Source organism: Pistacia vera, unplaced genomic scaffold, assembly GCF_008641045.1.
Source record: "Pistacia vera cultivar Batoury unplaced genomic scaffold, PisVer_v2 Contig208, whole genome shotgun sequence".
NCBI classification, from domain to species: Eukaryota; Viridiplantae; Streptophyta; class Magnoliopsida; order Sapindales; family Anacardiaceae; genus Pistacia; species Pistacia vera.
This window is the reverse complement of record NW_022196011.1, coordinates 375,839-403,345: the sequence shown is the minus strand read 5'-3', so window position 1 is coordinate 403,345 and position 27,507 is coordinate 375,839. Positions and strand designations below refer to the sequence as shown.

At 35.2% G+C, this 27,507-nt stretch overlaps 3 protein-coding genes across 3 annotated transcripts; all 3 read right to left on the bottom strand.

Moving 5' to 3' along the window:
• Positions 1-1,871: 1,871 nt before the first annotated feature.
• LOC116129133 (protein FAR1-RELATED SEQUENCE 5-like) lies at positions 1,872-6,500 on the bottom strand. Its single transcript, XM_031414890.1, has 3 exons — positions 6,286-6,500; positions 4,826-5,262; positions 1,872-2,226 (listed from the first exon to the last, which is right to left on the bottom strand). Coding segments are annotated over exons 1-3 (636 nt in total). The 5' UTR covers positions 6,287-6,500; the 3' UTR covers positions 1,872-2,028.
• Positions 6,501-8,913: 2,413 nt separating this feature from the next.
• Positions 8,914-12,137, bottom strand: LOC116129174 (protein FAR1-RELATED SEQUENCE 5-like). The gene is made up of 3 exons (XM_031414923.1): positions 11,593-12,137; positions 9,957-10,202; positions 8,914-9,253 (listed from the first exon to the last, which is right to left on the bottom strand). Exons 1-2 carry the CDS (start codon positions 11,995-11,997, stop codon positions 9,999-10,001), a joined length of 609 nt encoding a protein of 202 aa, XP_031270783.1. The 5' UTR covers positions 11,998-12,137; the 3' UTR covers positions 8,914-9,253; positions 9,957-9,998.
• A 14,446-nt stretch (positions 12,138-26,583) lies between these two features.
• LOC116129138 (protein RDM16-like) lies at positions 26,584-27,507 on the bottom strand. The gene is made up of 3 exons (XM_031414895.1): positions 27,491-27,507; positions 27,158-27,380; positions 26,584-27,033 (listed from the first exon to the last, which is right to left on the bottom strand). The coding sequence occupies exons 1-3, from the start codon at positions 27,505-27,507 to the stop codon at positions 26,935-26,937; spliced, it is 339 nt and encodes a 112-aa protein (XP_031270755.1). The 3' UTR covers positions 26,584-26,934.

Here is a 27,507-nt window from a genome sequence, read left to right as displayed (position 1 = left end):
CACCCGCATGTATTTGAAATATAAATTTTATCCCTTGATGTATTATTCTTTAGGGTTTCAATACTTAATTTAACCGTCCAAAGGTAAAATGAAAACACATAATGGAAGCTGTGAAATCTTATAATAAAGTCAATTAATGAAGCAAAAGCCAAGATGCCAAAATTTAAGGGCATATTACTTTTAGTGATAATAAGAGTAAATTGTTGTTTCAGATAGAGGGGAAAATATTATTTAGTGATACGTTGTTAAGGGAGAATTGTAATTAACTCTGGTCCATATGAAAACACATAGTAAGATACAAAGAATGACATAAAATTAGTATTTTCAAATAGTTGTAGATATAATTACACACACACACCATATTGGGATTAAATGTCAAAATACACTTTTATTTTAATCATAAATAAAAATTCTATAATTTTTTTCCAATATTGAATGGTGATCCAAATAGTTGCACAAAAAAAATAAAATAAAAAAATACAATTGATTGTGCCAAACATTTTTTTGTCAAATGCAATATAACTCACTGTTTTATATACTATAATTTATATTATTAATTAAATTCATAATTCATTGTTTTGTATACTATAATTTAGAATACATATGAAAACAGTTTTCCACATCTTCAATGAGCTGTACAGAATTTTAAGTAACTTAGTTGACTGTTAAATCTATTTGCAAGAGCACAACTATGAGTATGTACATTATTATTATTTTTTTAATAATAATTCATTGTTTCAATTTAAATATGCAATGTCTCAAATAGGATTATATAAGTTGATTTTTTAGTATATAATTTTGTATTAATATATTTATAATATTTAATGTTATTTCTCCTGTGCGAACCACTAAGTATTAATCAATTGAAATTCCTAGCTTGAGTGCCGCATCGAGCTGAGTTCAAGCTTCCTAATAGTCGGCTCAAGCAGCTCGCGAGCTTACTGGAGCTTGACAGGGTATATATACAAGTGTTGCAACTATTGGGGGTATATATGATTTACCATTTTGCCTACTAAATTATGTAAATGTGAAATTTACATCCCTTAAAAATTCGAATTTCTTACCCTAACTTCTCTGCCGACTCACTCTTTTCTTTTTTCTCCTTGGCCACCTCTCTTCTTCTCTTTTCTTCTTCTTCACCCTTCTTTTTTCTTCTCCTTCTCACTTTTTCTCCTCCTCCTCTTTCTCTCCCCCTTTCCTTCTCCAAGAGCCTAAATCTAGCCAAACTTTGGCAACCCATATCTGCCCAAACTTTGGCGGCCCAATTAGGCCACCTCTTGCCAGATCGTGGCAGTCACGGCTTGCCCACGTCCTAGTGTTTGATTGTATTTTTTCCAGTTTAGTAAAGCTTTTGTTATCTATGTTTAGTTTTGTACTCTTGTTTATGTGTTAAAATATTTTGTATAATCTTGTTTGTTCGGGAAGAGAGTTTCGGGTGATTACTAATTGATTTGGGTTGAAGAAATGTTTTCTAATTACTGACATTGGTTCAAACTCGGGCTTGGCTCGAGCTCAATCTGCACAGGTAATCGAGCCGAGTCCAAGCCCTCATATTTCTGTTGAGCTCAACATTTGAAGCTTAATAGAGCTCGAGCTGGAGCTCCAACTGTTCAAGCCAAGCAAGCTTGAGCTTCCCAATACTCGGCTCTGGTCGATTACACCCCTTTGCAAACACTACGAAATTTGACCCCATCATAATTTTCAAGAATTCTTAAGGTGTTAGTTGAAAGTTTAATACGGAGAAAAAACTCATATCGCTAACAGAATGATTCTACCAAATAATTTTTCTTAAATACATAGATCCCATGCGTCTACAGCAAAGAATAACTATATTGTCAAGTATCATACTGGTTAGATATTTCAAATTATACACTCTACAAAGTATACATGTAGAAGATGAACATGGTTCTCTAGGGAGTATTCAAAATCTGGAATGAGATATATTATAGGGTTAAATAATTTAGTTGACCCCTTTACCTATTTACAAGAGTACAAAGTTTCTTAAATATTCACTGGAAATGCCAGAGGTTAACCATGGAGATTAGGTTCATGAGATTCAACCTCTTTTATGTCATGAACAGCCCCTTCGACTGTTTTCGATAGGCACTTGGTATGCTCCTCAATATATGACATGAACATTCGCAACTGCTCTCGACACGCAGCTAACTGTTGATTTGCACGATGCAACTCGGAAGATAGCTCTCGGATTCTCCTGTCTTTCTCATCCTAAATCATAATACATTGATGATTTAGATATCTGAAAATTCACAAGGATAGATGTAGGAAACGGTAAAATATTTTGCCTTCATTTTGGCAAGACAACACAATATGTAAGCCAATAGATATATATAGAAAGAACACTTCTTGACAAGTCAATCTAAAATATAAATACAATTGTATAAGCTTACACAATGGAAAAAACTATTTCTTTTACGAAATCATAGTAATGGTGGCTAGATTCTAAGAAGGATAAATGTTGATAAATCAACATAATTGAAAAATGCATCGGCGTCAGTCTCCCAATGGATTTAAACAATACACAGGCAAAATCTTTTCCCAAACAACTTCAGTAAAAGTTTGACCACAACACCACAACCATCAGTTGCTTCAGATACTGCCTGAAGTGTTTTTGCGGACATAATGAACTTCTCAAAATTCAATATAAATTTCATATAGGTTTCCAACTGAAAATTATCACCATTAGTAGAGAATGGCTCATCTGGTTTAAGTCTGAGAGTAATGTCCAACCATCTTCACAGAAGCTCATATGCAGCAATTTCAGATATTTTGTTACCCCTTAATGAATACATATATTTTTTGATATTATCCTAATTTAAAGGAATCCCCTGTAATCACCTTGGTAAAGATATGAAAGATAAATAACAATGCTTTTGCCTTCAATAGGAAATTTATAATAAAAATTTAGCACTATTTTGGTTATGCTGAAAACTATTCATCAGCACATAACCCAGTTTGCTTCAAGAAATCTTAAATGCATAAGAAACCCCAATTCACGAGGTTACATAATTTAAATAGTTCTTGAGGACATTGGGAAAGTGCAGATATGGCAAACACTGAAACAGTCAAAAACATTATACAATTTTAAAAATACTTGAGAAGTTAATATAGCATATTTTTTCAATTCATGTGCTAATAGGTTCTTCTCGGAATAAGGTGAATAAACAAAATGGTTTTTACTAAGGTAAACTACTCTCTCTAGTGGTAAAATGGTAATTATCTACATCACACTCAAGTAGCATTCAAGCATGAAGTTGATGGAAGGATGCTTTATCAACCATGGAGATTATTCTCCCAGTTGAGTTGGAGTACTTTATAGAATCAATGAGGTTATCTGGGGAAATATACTCATTACAAGCCAACTACAAGCGTATCATTGGAAGGCCATCAGATTGAGGTCAGCCAATTGCAGAATCCAAATTATGTGAACAAGCACATAGTTTCAGCTTCACTTCCCCTTAAAAAAACTAAATGATCAAACCTATGAAACCATACACTAGCTTTTCGTACTTTCAAAATCATGACCATAGGCCATCTTTTATTTGTTTAATTGTTACAAAGAACATAATTTATGATTATTCTAGACAGCTTCCTAACAACTTTTCATCAATCAATATTCAGGAGTAAACCAATCTGCAAGTGATCATGAGAAAAATTTCTTCGGCAGTAAGCTTGAAATATCCCATATCAAGGTACTCAATTGAAAAAAATAATATAATCCAGGAACAGATCATACAATCCAAGCTAGTTCAACTTTCTGTCTCTGCAGATCACTAACCAGTCTATCACAATTATGGTTTGTATGGTTTCTTTCACTGAGCAAAAAAAAAAAAAAAAGTACCCACAACCTTGCTATAAGCAAAATATTAACTCAGAAGGCTTCAGCAAGATAACTTGCTGCTACAAACAATTCATCCAATATATTTCAGTTTTTTATGTTTCTCATTCTTCCTTTTTATGTTTATTAAAGTTTTTCATCTCTTTAAGCACCTCATTCCCATTAATTGCATTACCAGAACCTGAAGTAATTTCTGATGGGGATACAGAAGCTTAAGTTTTGATCACCTCTAGTAGTAATTAGCAACTCAACCATTGGATCATCCTCTTCCACTAAAATATGTTGAATTTAGCTTATCAACTATGACATTATTATATTAAAATCCTATATGCAGTCTCTTTATATGAAATATTCCTCTCATATATCCTTGGACTTTTGCTAGACCCAACTGAAATGGTGTTATCACTCTCTACATCTTTTTGAAAAATCTCTAGCTTATTCAAGATTGGATGTTCGTTGCAGTGGCGGAACTAGTAGAGGGCTAGCCATGGCTACAAAAAACAATTATAACCCCATGTGGTTTACGATAAAATGCCCATCATGATTTTTTTAATTTTCAGCCTGGCTAGAGGTAGAGAAAACACTAAATTCCCCTGGTGATTTACTTCCAATAATCTCTAGCCATGACCCTGGTTATTTTCTTTCTTGAACAATCTAAGAGGTAAAGAAAACACCAAATTCCTAAAAAAGTATTCTATGTGAAAAGTTTGTTGGAACTTGAAAGAGCTCACAATAATCACTGAGGGTTCTTGACCACTCATGTTTTCTAAATTTTCAGAAAATTGGAAGGCCACTGAAGAAGAAAGAAAGGGAACCCAAAGAGAAAAGTTCTGATTTTGTACATCTTTTAGGAGTATTAGAGTGACCATCTAAATTTCTGGATGTGCAAATCCTGTGAATAACAGAACCAATTGCAGAGATCAATAGACAAACAAACTTAACGCTGTAACCAATTTGGCAGCCACTTACAGGAGCTGGTCGACCATTTTCGGAAGAAACTACTAAAGTATGATTATGCTCCCTCACAAATTTGGTTACAACCCACCGCCCTGGCTTCTCTCTCTTCACCAATATCATTGCCTTGCAACCTTCACGTATGCTTTCTCGCTTTCGTATACGAACCCGCCCTGACTTTTGACGGTTGACATTAAATCCTTCTTTATTACATGCAAGTCGACGAGAGATGATTGACCCATCACGCTCAGACTTACGTGATGAAACAATTCGTGTCAAAAATCCTACTCGTCTAGCATATTCATCATAGAATGCTTTGGCAGCTTCTTCTGACTCAAACATCATACCCTCGTATGGTTCCTGGTTTGTGTCAACTTCACAAACACCAGACTCACCTCCAGTAAGACTTTCTGTTATGATGGTTTTGTCTTCTACAGCGGTTTCCAAATCCACTGAAAAGCAACAAAATGAGAGTTAACATCACCATAGAACAAACTAAAAAAGGCTAAACGCCTAAACTGGCATAGTCCTCACATTAAGCATAAAAATGCACACACCAACATTGTTGCAAGTGCATATGCTTATACCGCCAGAAAGCATACCATATCATATACATGTTAAACCCCCACAAGAAATTGATAGCAATTTTTACATTCATTTCCTAACTAAATACATGAAGCTTACAATATAAAGCCAGAACAAGAATTCAACTCTTCCACAAAGTTACTCTAAGTGAAAAATACCCAAGGTTACAACTTACAACCTTGTCAATATCAATCCCACCAAGACTCTAATGCAATACGGACAACACAGTTATTTGATCAAACACCCAAAATCAAACTTAATCGCCTAAATGAAATGGCTGAAATACCATTCAAAGAGTAATCAGACTGATACAACACCATGTTCTCAACTTAGTAAAGAATTTCCAACCATGTTGAGAATTAAATAAACTAAAAGAACATTAAAATTCTCTCTTTTCATCTTTAGACTTCAAAAGTTCAATCATTTTGATTTAATTTTCATAAATTCAACAACAATTCACTACTTTCACAACACCTCACACTAAAGCACCATCCTCGCCTAAAAATAAACACTAACAAACAACTAGAAATAACTAACAATTTCCATTTCTTCTTCTAAAGCCGAACAATAATAAATAACAAACACATATAACTCAAAATATAACTAACCGGATATTCTTTTTGGCCGCCGAGAAAACAGAGGAAACAAATAGAAAATGAAACTTGAATTAAACTAAGGCAACATGATGGTGAATTAGATAAGCTTCACACAAATACTGTAACTGACTTAATTGAACAGAAATTTTTATTTTCATTTACTCTGATATTCTACAAATTTCTCGGGAAACAAACAGCCAACCTAGTTAAACAGTTAGTAATAATAAAAACAACAAATAATAATTAAAAAAAAAAATTGAACTAGAAAGATGAATGAAACGATAGAGGACTTACTTTGATTTTAACTATTTATGGGTTTGATGGAGGTGGTCAAAATTCAAAGTGATTGTAAAATCATTTTTCTAAGAGTTTTTTTTTTTTTTTTTTTTTTCTGAAAACAGAAGGAACAATGAAAGAAAGAAAGCAGGAAAAAGAAAGGGCGGGTGTAGGTGGCGGTTAGTTATTAGAGGGAATTGGGATTTTGCCTGGCGGTTTTAGCTGAGCGCTCCTTTTTAGGAGCTTTGGCGCTATCCTCAAGAATTATTCAAACTTTTATTACATTTATTAATTGTGATTATTCTTTAAACCCAAGGTTTACGTTTACTCAAACCAGGAAAAACTCTCTAGCGTCTGTCAAACGTAATAAACTTAAAAGAATTTTTGTTATTATATTTTACTTCAACGGATTAATGTAATTAGAACTTTTAAAAAATGTAATTAGAACGTAATAACACTATATTATTTATAATATTTAGCTATATGCATGAAGGGTCCTAATCCTCTTACAGTGATTTTTTTTTTTTTTTCCCCTTTCAAAGATGATAGAGGTGGACGGTAATCCAATTTCAAATTACTGTTAAGTAAGTTAGAGATTATTGGACAGTAAATAATAAAATATTTTTCTTTTTTGTGATTGCAAGATTCACCATATAAGATTTTTATATAAAATAATGTAACAGGAAATTAATAAAATGTTGAATATAAAATATCATTTTGTACAAAAATCCTTTAACAATTTTGGCTTCCTTTGTTTCAGTTTTGAGAATACTACTTTTAGTATTCCCAAAAAAGTTAAACAATAAAATACCCAAAAACTCTGATTTTTTGGAATATTACTCCCAATATTATTCAACTTTTTTTAAACCCCTTAAATTTGATAATTTAATTAAATACCTCTAAATATTTTTTTAAAAATTGTAAAAACACCTTAGTAATCCACATTTACCAGATTCTGCCCATCACTGCCAAAAAATGGCCGGAATCTGTTAGGATGGCACACTATCGGCTGAATCTACCCAGTAGTGAGCTGATTTAGCCTTTTTCGGCCAGATCTAAGGCCAAAGATCTGGTCGTTGACGGCCAGATCTTTGGCCGTAACAGTCAGTAACGACGGCCAACAAACGGTTGTCGTTGACCATCAATGACGACCGTTTGTTGGCCGTCGTTGACAAGCAAATACGGCCAGATCTGGCCGTAGATCTGGCCGAAAAAGGCCATATCGGGGTACGACCGGCAAGATCTAGCCGGTCATGCGTCGATACGGCGACTCCGACCATCCTCCGCCGGTGGTGGCCGGCTGTCCATATTTGAGGGTTGATTGGGGTGTTTTTGTTAATTTTTAATGTTTTATTATAGGGGGTGTTTTGTAAATAAACAAACATAGGGGATATTTTAAATTTATAAATCCTACATCGTAATACCCGCAAATTCAATTTTTTTTTAGCTTTTTTCAAAAAACTTTTCCCAAAAACACCCAATTGTGAACTAAACGAAAGCCTTTATTACTTTACTTAGATTTCAAGTTAGGTGAAATTGGGGATTTCTAGATTATAAATAAATCAATATTTTAACTATCATTTTCATTGTTTATAATCAATATATGAGTTTGATAAAAAAATATTAAGAACTTGAAAATAATTGAGAATAAAAGTCCTTAATTAGACAAAATACTAGGAAAATTTACTATTGCATGTATAAATAGTTTAAAAACAAAACAAACAATGTTAATGATAATTAAATGAATAAATAATCAAATAATCAAAATATAAATGACTTTTCTTACTTTTTTTTTTCTTGACATGGGTTGTAGAAAGNTATATGAGTTTGATAAAAAAATATTAAGAACTTGAAAATAATTGAGAATAAAAGTCCTTAATTAGACAAAATACTAGGAAAATTTACTATTGCATGTATAAATAGTTTAAAAACAAAACAAACAATGTTAATGATAATTAAATGAATAAATAATCAAATAATCAAAATATAAATGACTTTTCTTACTTTTTTTTTTCTTGACATGGGTGGTAGAAAAAGAAATATGGGTTGACAACTTTGACATGCTTACAAAATGTGTGAATGTCTTCAAATTATTGGATACGAAGATTAATGTTATGCTTATAATTGAGTCATATAACAAAGTTAAAAACAAATGACTTAGTAGTCATTTTACATAAATTTTGTAAAATTTTTGTCCGGTTATATGACTTAATTGTAAATAAAACATTATTAATAAATGAATGTCGATAAATGATTTTTTATTTTAGGGTTTGTAAAGTTAGTGTCTAAATGGCGAATGCTTACTTTGATGTGCACGATAAAAATTTTGACACACACACACATATAAGTAATACTACACATACAACATTTTTATCCAACATAATGTGATAAAAAATAATTAAATGAAAATTTAGTTTTAATTTAAAATCGGTCAATCATCTTTTCTTAAGTTATGTTGTATGAGAAATATTGTATAAAAATGTTATTTATATATAAGATTCTCTGTCACGATCTCTTGGGGAAATACCAAAAAAAGAAAAAAAAAAAAAATCATATAATCAAATTATGATTTAACAGAGATTTGATAATTACAGGGGATTTATTGAAGTGTTTATACAAATACAAGTAAATTGTAACAAATACCTGTAAAATCTACATTCGTTTTAGTAAAACAGACTACCAGTGATGAGTGATCAAAGGAACAAAAGTAACAAAGACAAAACGCATACAGGAACGATTTTCCCTCAAATTTACAGTGAAACTTCAATTCCTGCTCTGATGTACCTACTGAAACCAGTTTGAATCTAAAATTGCAACTATGAGCTTTAATGTTGCGCCGGTTTTCAGCATTATTTCCTTTACAGCAACTCTATAGATGAGTTAGATATGTTCACCGGTAGTAATACAAACTGCTATCTAGCTCTCTGTCAGTGCTTGCTATTTTGCTTCTATGGACAAAGTTACATTTCTGGTTCATTATATATACCTACAGCAGAAAGAAGATCACTATAGCGTTAGAATATATCCCTGAATGAATATTATTTTCACGAAATTAAATTCAATTTGCTAGATGCATTAGATTTGTTTAAGAAATTTTTTTTGACTATTCATCATGGAATTTCGCAAGTTGGATTCAATATGATTTTGTGAAAGAACAAAACTGAAAATATCATTGATTGTGGCAAGAAGAATGTCATGTTCTTTTTTCCCATCATGAAAAGCACAACTGATAATAATCTTCAAATTTTCTGAAAGAAACCCACTATAAGTTAAATGGCAAAATATATAAACAGAAACAAGCTCCAGATAACCATTACTTCAAATCAATTTCTTTAAGAGTTAAAGGCATATTTGGATGTCCAGAAAAAACTTTTTCCGGTAATAATTCTAAAGTCCATCAGTATCAATAAAATATTGAATAGCAGACCTTGTCATCCAGTGAAGGTAAAATTAGGGATAGATCAGCCACTGAATGAAATTTTGACTGATCGAATGACCTCAATTTTTGAGATAGCATGTATTCTATCACTACTTCCTTGAATGTATGTAAAAGCTGATAAATTCATTCGATTATAAGGGTATGTTCATAGGATCCCATATATTTTTCTCTAGCGAAAACACTTCCCATTTACCAAAAAGAATACCACCAAAGCAAAAGATAAACAACCGAAGTGAATTAAGAGGCATACCTAACAATCTAAGCAAAAGATGATATACTCTGCATATGGAAGTCATTTCCGGTGTAACAGTTCCTGCCTTTCAGCTTCAAGCTGCTTCAAGTTGTCAAAAACTAATTGAACTTTTGCCGATAGATGTCCATTATGGTCTTCAACATCTTTCATGAATGTATTTAACTGTTCTCTATATGCTGTGCTTAACCTTTTCTTAATCCGCAGTTCTGCAGTCAATTCCTGAATTTTCCTATCCTTCTCATCCTAGAAAAAATTAAATAAAAACCAGATTGTATAAGAAAGCATAATAGCAGGGCCAATGTTGGTAACATAAGAAAGTAACTTTTGATAAACCACGTAATACCAAAACCATACTAGAATAAAGTTAAAGCCCAAGTAAAATGGCAGGTCCAGATTCCAGCAGGGTTCATACTTGAAAATGATTAAATATGTCAATATCTGGAAATGTTGAATGATTAAAAAGAAAAAGCTAAGGAAAAGAAAAGATGCAATTAATCGTCATGATCCTCATGGAGGAGTAACTTGCTGAACATTGTAAAAGTTCTGTAGTCTTTTAAGTATTGGGATTCCAAAATAAACCTATGTTAAGTTCATATAAAGACTGTTTCTACAAAATAAAAAAATAATAATTTAGGCGTTTTACCCCTTGACTATCTCCTTTTCCTTTCTTTCTCGCTTTTGTAGCTATTGGTCACGAGCTTATCCCATTTTGTTTCCCAAATCTTATATCTCTGCTTCTTTTTCCCTACTTTATATGTAGAACTCTATTAAAGATCACATGAATTTGGTATTTGACTACAAGTCTCAGGCGTTTGTATCCTCTTCATTTAACTCTATCTTCTCCTCTGATTAGCAACATTTAGACCTAAGCCCCAGTGAACCCACACCATCATTTCGTCACTTGGGAGAATGCCGAAGGACTGCCTGTCTCTAAACAATAGAGCTTTGCTTATCCCTTATTCTGCACAATATAATTCCCTATTACTTTAACTTGATTAATCCTAGAAGTGCCAAACAGTTAAAGAAAATATTTTGAAGCTAAAGATCCAAGGTTGTTGACATCAAAACCCCATGCCCATTCTAAGAATCTAATTCAAAAGAATAAAATCCACAAATGCATACTTTTTTAATTAATCTACTTCCAAACTAAATTGTGAAACCATATAATTTCCACATAGAAGAACAAACCTAAGCACTACGACAGTGTTAAGTTTTGACACTGCCTACTAATTTCATAACATTTGATAAATCTTACATTCCCCTTTAAAAGCTTTCCATTCTATCTTACAATGAATGTTATTACCCATTCAACATCACAATTCAAGCTTAACTTTAACATTTTCTACAATATCAATACTTTCAATCATGAAGTTAACTCTATTTAGACGATAATGAAGTATATATTTCCTGTTTAAACAGTTAGAAACCTCATTTTTGTTGTAAACTACAGAAACCTTCCACTTCCCCTGCATGCTCATCAAGCTCTAAACTAAACTACACCAAACTAAACTAAACTAAAGGGTCACCTTCTAAAACCCCCACCATTACAACTAATCCGGAAAAAAGAAAAAAAAAAGCTAAAATATTTAATTTAAAAAAAAAATAACTAAATAAAAAATAAAAAAACGCTTACAAGTTTTCTCCTACACTTCGGCAAGTGAGCCACCAAAGGATGATTATGGTCTCTTACAAACTTCCTCACAACCCATCTTCCTTGCTTCTCCTTCTTCAACAAAACCATAGCCAAACAGCTCTCTCTCTGCCCTTTACTCCGGTTCCCACAAGCTCCTCGACACCCAAGTCCCCGAGATATGACAGACCCATCACGCTCCGACTTTCTCGAGGACAAAACCCGGGTCAAGAACCCGACCCGCCTGGCGTACTCGTCGTAATATGACTTGGCTTCTTGCTCGGATTCGAAGAACATGCCCTCGTGAGGCTCTTGCTGGTTTGTTTCAAGCTGGGTCTGTTCAGTGCTGGGTTCTCCCGGTGCAGCAACAGCTTGTTGAATGAGTCCTCCAACGCTGGGATCATCCATTTGAGAGGGAGAGAAAATGGGGGGTGGTGTGAAAGTTTTGAAAGTTCTGGTTTCGGGGGTTCAAGTGAAGACGAAGACAAAAGTTTAAAGGTCCAAGGAGCCGTTTTTGGGAAGATCATGTGATGTGATGTGTGGGAGTAGACTTTTCGAACAATCAAGATATACATATAAAAGAAAATTTACTCGGTAAATTTTTGTTGTTAAAATAAAAAGTTTGAAAATAATTTAATAAATATTTATTAATTTTTAAAAGTATAAGTTCTACCGAAATAGTTTATTAATTATAAGAGAATTACAAAAATTCTCATAAAGATTTTGATATCATATCCATTGTAGACTAGAGAGTTATGTCTTTTAACTTTTACAAAAATATAGAAATAGAAGTAAACATTTTCCATAAATTTTTAACATTCAACGGGAAAAAATGATATTATAAATAGATGTTATTTAATTAAGATACTCAAATTTTACAACAAATATTATGATAGAGATTAATATTAAGATAAATTTCTAACATTTAATGATCATATTAAGATAAATTTCTAATATTTAACATAAAAGTCATATCAAGATTCTAACACTATAAGTCAATCATATATCAGGGATAAGATTTTTTCACTTAAAATTTTGACATAAAATTGATATACAAATTCCTGCCCATAGATATTTTACAATACATAGGAAATAATTTGGAGACCAGGCAACATTAGTTGTGCATAACTACTATTGAGTGGTCCAACAGATAACTAGGATTCTTAAATGTATTATTCAAGAGATCTTGAGTTCGATTTATCTGAGTTGCTAATAGGGATGACTACTGAGAGGATTTATTCGGCTGTCAACATCAATGCTTCAAGGGATTTATTGAAGTACGCAAAAACTAATTCGGACATCCTTGATCACAAAAAAAAAAAAAAAAAATAGTTGTGCACTACGACCACTCGGTTTTTCTAGGCCTATGGCGTAAAATAATTAAAAATTTATCTTTTTATGATACTATTTTTTATTAGCAATATTAATTGCGTTAGTTTTTCTACTTTCAAACTCTACAATATTAAACGTAAAGTTAACCTAATAGATTCTTAAATCATGGTACTAAAGGTTAATCATAATCAACTTTGTCCTTTCAAGACCTAGGGCTAGAAGACTATGAAAGAACAAGGTTTTCAAATGCATAAAAGTTTCAAAAATTGTTTTTTTTTTTTTTTTTTTTTAATTTAAAAGTAAAACAAGGAGACAACAAAAACATCTATACAACCAACTAAAATATCCATTATAACCAAAACATTGGCAACAACCTTAACTGGTAAATTCTAAATCAAGTGACTTGATTCAAGTCTCTAAGATTCTGATGGGCACTGCATTTCAAAGTGGTACACACGCAAGGCAAAGGCACAAGACAAAGGGGCAAAAGGGGGAAAACGCATTGAGACAAGTGNTTTTTTTGAAGTAAAACAAGGAGACAGCAAAAGCATCTATACAACCAACTAAAATATCCATCATAACCAAAACATTGGCAACAACCTTAATTGGTAAATTCTAAATCAAGTCTCTAAGATTCTGATGGACCCTGGATTTCAAAGTGGTACACACGCAAGGCAAAGGCACGAGACAAAGGGACAAAAGGGGGAAAATGCATTGAGACAAGTGGCTAGGTAGTTAGTTAGGATTGGGATTTGGGTGTCAGAATAAAAGAAGAAGAATGGGTAGAGGGGCGACATTCTGAAATTGGTGTATTGGTCTGTCCTGGGAGGTGCTGGTCCTCGAAGACCAACTTATCTTTTTCTTTTTGTTTCTAGTTGTTATTTGGTTATTTGGGGTCTGTTGAGCATAATTCTTAACTTTTAATAGAATCGTATTTGCATTCCCTTGTCTGGTTATTGTTTCGGTTTATATTGATGTATGTGCCGTCTGGTGTTGCTGTGGTTGTGTGGATTGTTTGGAAGTTGCGTTGCAAGTAAGGAGTTCCAGTGAAGGTATCCATCATTTTTGGTATCAGAGCCAGGTTATCAGTTGGGTTATGGTTGACACTAGGATGGAGAATAGAGTAGAGGCTGTGAAAAAAGATATGGCAGTTGTTTAGAGGGATGTAGCTAGGGTGATTGAAACAGTGAATTCCATGAGGGAGATCTTGATGGACATGTAAAATTGGATGCGCAAGAAAGATGAAGAAGAAGAAGAGCGTAGAAGGAATGTTACCAGAGACTCAAGTTGTGACAGAGGGGTAGAACAGAGGGCAATCCTCATAGGGACTAGGGAAACCTAGGTGGAACCTTAAGGGGAAACCCAGATGGAGAGGATTGGAACCACGACGGAGATGGGAGAGATCACCGTGACTGGGGTGGTAGGAAGTTGGAGCTACCCATCATCTCCAACGAAGATCCTTATGGGTGGGGTTTTTTGTGTAAAGAGGTATTTCTCCATCAACCAGATCCCGGATGAACATAAGGTGTCCACGAAAGCACAATGCAAGAGGGGGAGGCTTTCTACTGTTACCAGTGGACAGAGTCTCGGGCAGAGGTAAGGACATGGCCGACGATCAAGGTGGCTCTATTACAACGATTTACTAAGACCTAAGAGGTCAGCCCACTAGAGCTCTTGATGGCCATAAGACAAAAGGGAACGGTGATTGAATATCAGAGAAAAATTAAGGAGGTGGCGACATTAACTACTGGGGAGAGGGAGGATGTCTTTATAGCAACCTTCCTCAATAGGTTAAAACCGAAGGTGAAGGTAGAAGTCAAACTGCAGCAACCTAATTCCTTAACAAGTGTAACCCTCTTGGCCTAAAGGATTGAGAAGAGGAACTTAGTGATTGAAGAGGCCCGTTCTCAATTAGGCCGACAGAATAAATGGAGCTATGCCAACACTAGCCCACGTAATTTCATTTCTCAAACCAGGCCTGAAGAGACTCATCAAGCCCAAACCAATTTTATTAATGCGTCCAACCAATATAACACCACAGCCCATAAAAACCCATGCGAGATATTTTCTAATTCCAGCTCCAACTCTAACTCAACCTCATCTACAAACTCCAAGTCAAGCACTTTTAGATGAGAGTTTCTGTTTAAGAAGTTGACGGAAGCTGAGATTCAATTGAAGAGGGATAAGGGATTGTGTTATCGGTGTGATGCGAGTACTCCCTAGGGCATAAATGTAGTGAACGCCAGTTCCATGTCTTATTGGTTGAAGATGGTGAGGTACAAGAAGATGTTGGAATTACCGAGGAAGATACGACTAATGATGGGGTTCCAAAGGAAGCAGAGTTAGCGATGAGTTTGGTTGTGGGTATCATAGGACCGAGGACCTTGAAATTAAAAGGAGAGATTATGGGTAGAGAAGTTTTAGTCTTGGTGGATAGTGGTGCATCGCATAACTTCATTAACCAGGGAGTGATTGATGAGCTACAAATTCCAATGCTACATACCAAAGCTTTTGGAGTGAGAGTGGGGGACGGATTCAATGTGAAATGTCAAGAGGAGTGTAGAGATGTACGACTGAAGCTACAGGGTGTTGACATTATGCAAAAAAAAAAATTTCGTTCAAGATGAGCAGTACCGACGTCATTTGGGCATGGCTTGTCTAGAGACACATGGCGAATCCATGACTAATTGGAAGAAGTTGATTATGAAGTTTCATTGTGCACGTGGACCAGTGACACTCTACGGGGAACTAACTTTAAGCAAAACTATGGTCTTGTTAAAGAGAATGCTGAAAACACTTCAGTTTGAGGGACCTAGCTACTACATTGAACTTGATCATATACAATTACGAGCTAAAGGGAAATTCGCTGAGGAAGAATCAAGTGTGAATACAAGGGTTATGGAACTCTTGAAGCATCATGAGAAGCTATTCAAACCTGTTGCGAGACTTCTCCCGGCTAGGATTCACAATCATGCTATTAGACTACAGCCTAGAAGTCAGCCCCCTAACATTAAACCCTATAGGTACCCATATTATTTGAAGAATGAGATTGAGCAGATTGTGCACGATATGTTAGTATCCGAAATTATACGACCAAGCAAGAGTCCTTTCTCCAACCTGGTGTTGTTGGTAAGGAAGAAAGATGGGGGGTGGTGTTTTTATGTCGACTACAGGGCACTCAACAAGATCACTATTCCAGACAAGTGTTTGATACTCACTGTTGATGAGTTGTTCTCTGAATTAGGTGGAGCTACTATCTTTTCCAAGCTGGACCTCAAATTTGGTTACCCCCAAACCCGAGTAAAGGACAATGACATATACAAAACGATGTTCCGGACACATGAAGGCCATTACAAATTTCTTGTGATGCCTTTTGGTTTATCTAACTCGCCATCCACTTTCTAGGCCCTGATGAATGACATTTTGAAGCCCTACCTTCGACGATTCATACCGGTCTTCTTCGAGGACATCTTGATATACATTTGCATATCGCCTTTTAGATTCTGGAACAACATCAGCTTGTGATGAACCAAAAAAAATGTAAGTTTGCACAAACTCATTTGGATTACTTGGGTCATATCATATCTCTTATGAGTATCTCTGTTGATCCAGCCAAAATTGATTAAATTCTGTCCTGGCCTGTACCAAAGGACATTAAGGTCCTTTCAGGTCCTTTGAGGTTTTCTGGGGCTCATCGGCTACTATTGGAAGTTTGTATCGGGGTATGGCACAAGAGCAAAAGCACTCACTGACCTGTTTTGCAAGAACTCTTTTATCTAGACAGAATCTACCCAAGCGAGTTTCCAAGAACTAAAGCAAGTGATGACAACAGTACCTGTCCTAGCTATGCCTGATTTCTCCAAGATCTTCATTATTGAAACAAATGCTTCAAGTTTGGGACTTGGGGTTGCCTTAATGCAAGAAAGGTGACCATTAGCATTTATTAGTTAGGGACTTTCACCCCGGTCTCAAGCGAAGTCGGTTTATGAAAGAGAGCTTATGGCAATTGTTTTGGCAACACAAAAGTGGAAACACTACCTTCTTAGACGGCATTTGTAATATATTGTATAACTAGTAATTCTTTGAGAAATATAAGATAAAATCCACTAAATAACTTTTATAAACATATATACATAATGTAAAATCCGAAAATTCTAATTTTAATTCATATAAATATATACACAAAATACTGATATACTTTAGTGACACAAGGTAATCTTGAACAGTGCCGCCAAACTCCTCCACTTCTTTGATGTCCCACTTAGTCGTAAATCATCTAGTACCTACAAAATAGTAAAATAACAGAGTGAGCACTAATTGCTCAGCAAGTAAACCAAACTGCACTATTGTGTTTTCTCCGTTACTCATGTTCTGATTTCCTTTTCTCACTTTATTCATTGATAATATTCTTCATTCTTTTCTAATATTCTGCATTCTTTTCTGATACTCTGATTTGCTACTTACCAACGTGCAAAGATAATGAATAAAACTATACATCATCGAGCACATAAGAAATACTGAATCACATAAGTAGCATAATACATATGTAGAATAATAAACTTTTCTGAGAAAAGAACTTCCTTTTCTTTTCTATTTTCTGTCTCTTATGCTGTATCTCTTTCTTTTCTTCTCTGTTTCTTTTTCTTTTCTTTCTTCTTTCTGGTTTGCCAATCGGACTAGGTTGATGCATGGATTTGGAACCCTGGCCATGTGAGAGGGTACAGTCCTCATCTACATGCACTACTCACAGGCTGTACAAGTACTGTATCTCTCTGTTGTGGGCGCTCGCTCATTGCGACGTGCATGTAGGTATGCTCTATTGGGTACAACCTCATCCACATACACTACTCACGGACTGTACAAATACTGTATCTCTCTGTTGATGCCACTCACTCGTGGCGGCGTGTATGTGGGCATCTCTGTCACTCACGAGGTTCCCCATCACAAAAACCTTATATCATAGCATGCTGTAGAAAGATAATAGAAAGAGATGCTATACACATTTCAACATGAATTTCTAAGCTATGAAAATTCTACATTTGCATTCTATAGTAAATGAGAAAATATACATATTTGCATATTAGCTTAAAAGAAAATTACTAGTAATTTTCTTTTCTTTCTTTCTCATTCTTTGCTAACATATTCTTTCATATTCTCATTTACTAAATCAAGGCTATATATATAATCATGTGCACAATATATGCATGATCAAGCCCATTCTTTAATATGTTTTCCAAATTCACATATACAAACTTGCAAATTCATTATGGCATAATAGTATGTCATGACATATTCTACCATTCTCTACCATCACAATTGCCATATCAAAACAACACTTCAACTTGCAATTCTTCTCTAACATTTTCATGTGTTATTCAAGAAGTAGTAAAGGTTCAAGTACTAGAACCAAGCACTAAGGGTCATTTCTCTCACGGAACTAACATGACCAAGTGATATTCTAAATTTTGGCAAAACAATATGCACCCTTGAATACTAACATTTACACTTGGTTAAGCCCATACATAATCTTCCTACTTCAATTCTTGCCTTTCTCTAACCCTTTCTTCATTAGGGTTTAGCCAACTCATGCATGCATTTTCTCTTTGGATTTTCATCAAACACTTCATATGCACATGCAACTACAATGTTGGCTACACTTCCATAACTCTCTAATTCTACCAAATTGTGAGCCAAAAACTCACTAACTTAGGTATCAAACCTGGCCGATTTCATCACTTTTCTACACTCCAAAAATTTCAACAAAAAATCGTCCACAACTTCACCAAATCATCACATAACCATACACTACTTCTAATGGCTAGAATTTATACATCATTAAACATCAAAAGCAGCCAATAATTCTCTCATACCATCACATACAAACATGCAAAAATTCATTCAACACAAGTCTTACTCAAATCAAGGTTCAAATTAGGTTCACTTACCTTGAATATGTGAGATCACTTCCCTTTTGCTCTAAATCTCTTCCTCTTGGACCTAGATCATATAAAAACCATAAGAATTTAAAACTTTAAAGTTTAATTACACTCATTTTGCTAGAATCTTACCTTAGGATGCTTTAGGATTGAAAATCTCCAAAAATCCAAGACAAATCCTATGATTTTCCTTTGAAATTTAGTGAAGAAAATTGAGAGAAAATGGGGTAAAGTTGGCGTGAACAAGGGCTGAAGGTATGTTAGGGTTTCCTTAAATAAAGCCTCATATCAAATAATATAAACATGTATTCCCATTTTGCCCTTGCACTTTCTATGAAATTCAATTTATGTCCTATAGTCAATTACTAAAATACCCTCATTTTTATTATCTTCTTCACATTATTTTGCTTAATTTCACTTCCCACTTTTTCAACTAATTATGAGTGAAAAGACCATTTTACCCCTAATGAAGTTTTAAGAAATTTTCTTCATATTTGTCTAAGGTAACTTCAAAGAAATCCAACTAAGGGTATTAGGGCATAAGTAAAATTACATACCTTAATATGGGTGTTATAGCATTTCGTCATAAGAACCAACCAATGAAGCCTTCACTACTTGAATGATCAAAGATTACTTGGGGAAGATCAACAGAAGTGGATAGTCAAGCTTATAGGCATGGATTTTGAGATACAATACAAACCCGGGCTGGAAAACAAGGCGGTTGATGCTTTATCCAGGAGAGTAGAATAGGTAGAATGCAAGGCAATCTATACTTGCTATTTTGGCAATCGAGATGAGTGGGAAGAATCCATCTGTCAGGATGAGAAGTTGAGCAAAACAGTCGGGATTTGATTACGGATCCTCAAAGGCATCAGTTATTTTTTTATGATCGACTCGTTTAACCGCGATCAAGTTCACAAGTTCAGTTGCTTCTTCGAGAGTTCCACTCAAGCCCTATGGGGGGTCATTCCAGGTTCTTCCGCACTTACAAACGACTGTCTCAAGTTGTATATTGGGAAGGCATGAAGAGGGACAACCAAGTGTTTGTTCACAACTACTCTATATGCCAACAAAATAAATATGATAACCTCCAACCAACTGGCCTATTACAACCCTTACCCATACTGACACAAGTGTGGGAAGACATCTCGATGGACTTCATCGTCAGCCTTCCCAAAACCCATCAGGTTGATACAATATCGGTGGTGGTTGATCAACTGACAAAGTACAACCACTTTATTCCTCTTCAGCATCCTTACACAGCACTTGAGGTGACCAATTTATTTCTCCAGCATATTGTAAAATTCCATGGTTTTTCGAGAACAATTGTTTTGGACAGGGACAGGCTATTCATGAGTACATTTTGGAGGGAAATGTTTAAACAATCCGGTACTAATCTTCACATGAGCATAGCTTACCACCCCCAATCAGATGACCAATCTGAAGTAGTCAATTGGTGTGTTGAGACATATCTACGGTGCTTTGCCGGACAGCAGCCAAAACAATGGCCCAAATGGTTAAGTTAGGCAGAATATTGGTTCAACACGACCTTCAATCAGTCCTCAGGTATGACTCCATTCCAAGCCTTGTACGACGAAAACCCACCAGCCCTTATTAGGTATTCTGAACATGCATCTATTGTTAAGGCAGTGGATACCCAGATGATAGAGAGAAACCATATCCTAGATGAACTCAAACTAAATCTGTCTAAGGCTCAAGAATCCATGAAGGCCTAAGCGGATGGAAAGAAGAGGGCTGTTCAATTTGAAGAAGGGGACTTGGTTTACTTGAAACTACAACCGTATCGTCTAAAATCCTTGGCACGAAGGCCTAATGAAAAACTCAGCCCCATGTTTTATGGTCCCTATGAGGTGTTAGGAAAAGTTGGTCCTGTGGCCTATCGATTGAGACTTCCAGACACTGCTCGTATCACAACATTTTCCATGTATTGCAACTGAAATCGATCACTTCACATCTAGTTCCAACTCTTCCTCTTCCACCCTTTTTGGATGGTGATATGGTGCTTCAGGTGGAACTCGAACAGGCCCTACTCAAACGACGGTTGGTTGATGGCACCTATGAAGTTTTGATCAAATGGAAACACCTGCCAACTTGTGACAATACTTGGGAACCTTGTGAAGCTATCTGCCATCAGTTCCCATCTTTTCACCTTGAGGACAAGTTGGCACTTCTTGGGGAGGGTAATGATGGACCTTGCATTTCAAAGTGGTACACACGCAAGGCAAAGGCACAAGACAAAGGGGGAAAACACATTGAGACAAGTGGCTAGGCAGAAAATGCATTAAGACAGGTGGCTAGGTAGTTAGTTAGGATTGGGATTTGGGTGTTAGAATAAAAGGGGAAGGATGGGCAGAGGGACAACATTCTGAAATTTGTGTATTGGTCTGTCTTGGGAGGTGCTGGCCTTCAAAGACCAGCTTATCTTTTTCTTTTTGTTTCCAGTTGTTATTCGGGCCTGTTGAACAAAATTCTTAACTTTTAATAGAATCGTATTTGCATTCCCTTGTCTGGTTATTGTTCTGGTTTATATTGATGTACGTGGCATCTGGTGTTGCTGTACTTGTGTGAATTGTTTGGAAGTTGCGTTGCAAGTAAAGAGTTCTAGTGGAGGTATCCATCAGATTCCTTGGAAATATACCGAGCAACCGGCACCAATTTTTCATTTTTTAGCAGCAAATTGTACGGAAGAAAATGAGGAAAAATGAACGCCGATACCAAATTGATCAACATGAAGACAACAACCTACAAGCTTTGTACGGGATGCCCAGTAATAGTTCATTGCTAACTGTCAAAAAGAACAGAACTATTTAATTAATTCAAGATATGGTGATTTACGTGGTACCATAGAGTATGAATGGAGATTGGAAAACAAAAGCATTTCACAAAGTGCTGTGACAGAAACAAGATAAACAAAGGCTATATCCAGGAGGAAGGTAAAAGGGAGCGCAGTCAGATGGCAAGGGAAAGAGTTATCGAAGGGACATCGCCCGAGAAAACAAACATAACTTTTGTCTCTTTATTGATAAATTACAGTGAAAGTCGTAGTAAAATTTTCCTTGAAAACATATTTGGAATGAAGGAACCTAGATCTTTTCAACTATTATAACAAGCTAGTCCAGAGTGGCAATACTTTTTTTCACCATTTTAGGAGCCTCGACATGCCATATTGATCTTATAGTTTTGGTAGAATTGTGTACGATTACTTATGAAATCATCATTAAGGATGCAAATAAAAGAATCAGCATCATTATAATGGAATAAAAAGCTGAAATGGGATCATGACAGAAATACCAAGTGTTAGAACTTCTTTCACAGAACATGACGAGAGAGACGGATCACCATTTCTAAAATATGTCAAGGGCAAATACGGATAGCTTAACCAAATTTTTATGCAACAGTGGAACACAAATTTATGATAGAATAAATTAACTGAATATTACCGATATTAAAAATGATAAACACCCTCTCTTGTACATGTGGCAGTGGTATTGCAACAGTCCCCTCAGGCTCCACAGTCACTAAAACATATATTCCACCCGGAGCACAAGACAAAACTTTGAGATCATCTCATAAAACATACAAGATTGCATCCACAAACTTCGTCATATACATTGAGCACATCAAGACTATCAGTCTTGAATATCAACTTTTCAGTATTCAATAACCTTCTGTTCTGATTCAAACTCAAGTTGAAGTTGCCTTTCTTCAGTTGCAATGAAAAGCAAGCAGATACAGAACACCAGAAATAAGTTCTCAAATTGAGAATGCAGCAAAGAGCAACAAAACATACATAAAGAAAATCACATACAGAAGCTGGATATGATATCTTCACTTCATACCAATTATCTGATTTGAACCCCAGAAGCTGGTACAATCGAGTACCCATTTGTAATGGTAACGTTTCCTCCCAAAGCTTCTCCCCAACATTTAGAAGTTCACCATAAACCCTGTAAAAACATGAGAAAAGTGAGACCTATTTTCAAATCCAATTAAAGAAAACATTACTGAGTTTCAGATTTTGAATAAACTAACAAGTCTCCATGACTCAAAGTTGGAACTGGTAAACATAGAGCAGAATTGGCAAATTTTGCATGTGCACATAGATCTATAAACAGAGGAAAGCCGAGTGCTCTGCTACTTCTGAATCAAACAATCACAATCACACATTAAAATTAAAATTGCACTTTCCCAAAAAGGTAGCATGTTAACCATGAATAATAAGGAACACTAAAATTCTTTTTTCTTTTTAACAGAAGAACAAATACACAAACAATGAAGTGAAATGTGATAGATACTCCAGAGTTGTTTCCCAGGCAACCTCAGATGGTGCTTAAAACACCAGGGTATAAATGAGATATTCCAAGAGCAACAAAATCACTAAAAAGACAACAATAAAAACCAACCCCAGAAGCAAATAAGCACACATATAAATGATATAATGAAAAGCCAGAATTCACGGATACTTCAATAGGAAGGCAATATGAAGTATAATTGTACTTTCATCACATCACCCCAATTAATCATCCCAACAAATTATTCAACATGAGTAATGCATAATCAGTTTGTTGTTATCCCCTATTGAACCATTTCAGGCTTAGCAAACAACAATATCCTACAGGTGAGAAAGAAAAAGAATAAATAAGTAGAGTTCCTTATATATCAATAATCAGTAATTCAACATATATCATGGTAAATTCAAGGCCATACATCTCATGGCGTAGGATTTTTCAAAAGCTTTTCTCTAATCTTAAAAACCATCGGCTAGCAATTAAAAGGATCGTTAGATATCTCAGAGTTAAAAAGATGCAATTGTAGCTGCCGATATTGAGTCTATCTACTCTAGGGTATTGGATGACCTTGGCAGGGGTTCATGGAAATTTAAGCTACAAAAGTGTGTTGCTTTGTCTATGATAGGCCACCTCTTACTAAAAGCTATCAGAGACAGAGGAGAAGGGAGAAGAGCATGACTAGAAGGCATGAGAAGAGTGTGACCAGAGGCCAGGGTAATTAGTTAGGAATAAGTACACGTGTCTTGTGGGGTTGGTTACCTTGGGAAAAGCTCACGTGTATATAAATAGGGCAGGACTGCTCAAAAAGGGGATATACATATTTTGTTAAAAAGGGAACTCTGAGGGAGGCCGCTAACTCCTCGAATTGTTAGCAACTTTACCTGTTATTACGTTCTTTAGTCTGTTTCTTTTGCATTACTGATATTGTATCACTGTGAGTGAATTAATACAAATACTTATTTTCTAATTTCATTATCTGAATTCTGTGTTGAGATCATTGGATTGTGATTTATTGGAGTTGTGAACTGTTGGAGATTGAGGTTTGCATCAGTCTACCATATATTGTGGTGAATGAAGCTAGCAAAGACAGGCAATGGATAAGAAAAATCCCTTGGGAATTGGGCTTGAAACAGGAAAACGTGCTGTGTATTGTGACAGCATATTTTTAATTCAAAATCCAAGCACATTGATTTGATATCATTGGATCAGTGCTGTGCCAGAGATAAAGATATGGCAGGTTGAGAAGATTAATACAACTAAGAAAGAGCCAGATATGATACAAAGCCATTGCCCAAGAAAAACCTGAAAGTACAAGCAGATTGTGTATGATGGAGCTCACCACAAGAGGCGGAAGGGGAACTTAGCAGGCCACCACATATGTTAAAGGCTCACACCAAAATAAAAGATCAAATAAAAAAGGAAGCGAGGGAGTGTTGTATAATACACGTGAAGAAAAAGAACAAAGAAAGTGGAGAGAAAAAGACAGTAGCCAAAGATAAAGAACCAGGCCTTAGGGCTTTGATAATCAACTTTATCATTAGATGATCAAACAAGCTCCGTTTAAGCTCACATTCCAAGTGATCAATACCAGTACAGTGCTCTACTAGTCTTGATTCTTGATTTAATTTTTGTGTCTCATTCGTGGATAACTTGTATGGTTTGCTTAGTTATTCGTATTGGTGGTTGTTAATATTGCCTATTGAGTTGTGTTGATTGGTACATTATCAAGTTTTCATCATACGAAACCAAAAAGATTATTTATTCAACATTTATAATTTCATTTCTTTCCCAAAAACAAAAACATGGGTATACTCAGAAGTCAGAATCATCAAACGCAATGAAAGAATGAAAATAATACATAAATTTACAAAACAAATTCCAATAATCTCTTAAGCACATAACCAGAGTTCCATAAAGAAAATTAATCAAAGGGTCCAATCCTTACCACCTTCAAAGGCTTCTAAACCCTAAAACATTGAAGATAACAAACAGAAATAAACAATTCAATAGTATAGATGAAAGGGTTCATAAACAAAAATGCCAAGAAAACTACTCAAAAGAAACAATAATGCATAAAATTTTACCTGTTTTGAGGAAGAAAATCGAAAAATCTTCGAATTTCGAAGCACTAGAGTGAAAAAGTGTGGAATTTGCAGAGACTTTATGACTGCAGGTGGTGGCCGGTGGGTACATTAGTATTTGCTTGGATGGAGTTGTTAGAATACGGGTACTATAAAGAAAGTTCTGGTTATCTTTTGGGTCTCTTAAACTAATCGAATTTAGAGGGGCTATTTAAAATTTTAACTTTTAATTGTCTTTGTTAAACTTAAACCCTTTCAGCAATTCACATCCATGTAAACCATCATTATTAAATATTTAAAAAAATATTTTTAATTCATTTATCTTCATAATTTTAAAGATAATGTAAATATTTCTAAATTAAAAATATATTCTAACGATTTTTGTATGCAATATATCAATTTTTTTTGGTGCATTTAGTTAAAATTTTATTTCTAAAATTCTAATGGTAAAATCAATAATGCTATGGACACCGATAATTTATACCAAAGTTTTGTATCGACGTACATGGCATCCAGTCAGACCTAACTACGTTGGATACAATACACGCTTTCCGTGAATAAACGACCGTCTAATAATTATGGAAGTTCATACATATTTGATGGACGATCGTTCATTACAAATGGACGGATGTCCACAAAAACAACAATGGATTGGGTCTATATTATTTAGACGGGAGTCATTTACATGGACGGTGTCCAAATCATACGGACAACCATCCATAAAATTTAAAAAATAAAATAATGGATGGCATCCATCTACGGAAGCTAACCGAGAACTCAAATATTTTACATAAAAATTGAACCTTTTCCATAAAATTTTCAACTTGATGTCAATTTTTCATTTTTTTTTTTACTTTATTAGAAGCAATATATACAACAACAAAGCTACGGACACCGAAAATTTTGCACCAAGAATGTGTACCGGTCTATGTGTACCCCTGACTCACACCAACAGTCTAAACACCTGATTTTTCTATAAATATATTTTTAGTGAACGGCCGTCCATCAAATATGGACGGCCGTTCACTCACATGGACCCCCGTCCATACTATATGGACGGGGGTCCATATACGATGGACAGGCGTCCCCATTTAAAGGACGTTTGTCCATAAATAAAATACAATAAATTTTTTTTATAAACATTAGGGACGGCCGTTCATCCGTTATAGACGGCCATCTCTTCATTTTGGACGGGCATCCGTAAATAAGGGACGCCCGTCTTTAACCAAAATATGAAAATAAAAAAAAAAATCTTTGGGGACGGCCGTCCATACTTTTTAAAAAAAAAAAATTCTAAACAAACTTCCCTCTTCTTCTTCGTCTTCATTCCCCATCTCCTCTCTTTTTCTTCGTCTTCATTCCCCATCTCCTCTCTTCTTCTTCGTCTTTGTTTTATGAGATAGGCGTGCCAAATCCAAAGGCTCCAAAGCCCAAAAAACTACATAAGCAAAACAGGGAGAGCTTAAACATTTCACCTATTTACCCAAAAATTTAAGGGTCCTGACGAAAGCCCATCTTAGCAGCGAGCTCTTGAGCACGTTTAACAGCTTCAATGTTGGGTATATTAGTAAGGCCAGGAATAGTAGGCACCCCACTTGCAGGTGGCTTCACAGAAGCTGTTGCGGCAGCTTGTAAGTTTGATGAACTAGGCATTGCACCAGATGATAAAGCATTTGCAGTTGTTGATCATGTTCCCTGCATTATTCCAGTACCAGAGGATGGCACTTTCTCTCTGTCTTTCAATCCAGAGACTGAGCTACCATCTGAACTTGTGCCTTTGTTCAACTAAAAAAATGAAAAGCAGCATTCAGTGTCTACCAAGGAATACATATTACTAAGCAAACATAAAATTGACCACATGAGAGAAGAGGAAAGAAACAACTTTCTTAACAGTGCAGATTCTTCTTACCAATGGTATCTTCTTCAGCTTTTCTGACAATTCCTTCTGCATTTGTAAAGCTTTCTTAGCTTTGGCTAAAGCATCTAGAGATAGACTTCCACTTTTCCCAGCACCTGATGATGTCCCATCTGTACTAGATTTTCCAGGAACCTCATGAGATCTGGTAATACTAACTCCCTTATTTTCATTTGTGGTATAAATTGAAGATACCTTTGTAGAAAGGGGAAGCCACCTGCAACATTATCTTTTAACTGTATTTTTGGGTAAACCGATGCAATGTTTAACCTAGTAGGAACGTGGAACTTTTCTAGATAAGTTATCTGCTTCTTCCAGAAACAGTACACTGAGACCAATTTCAT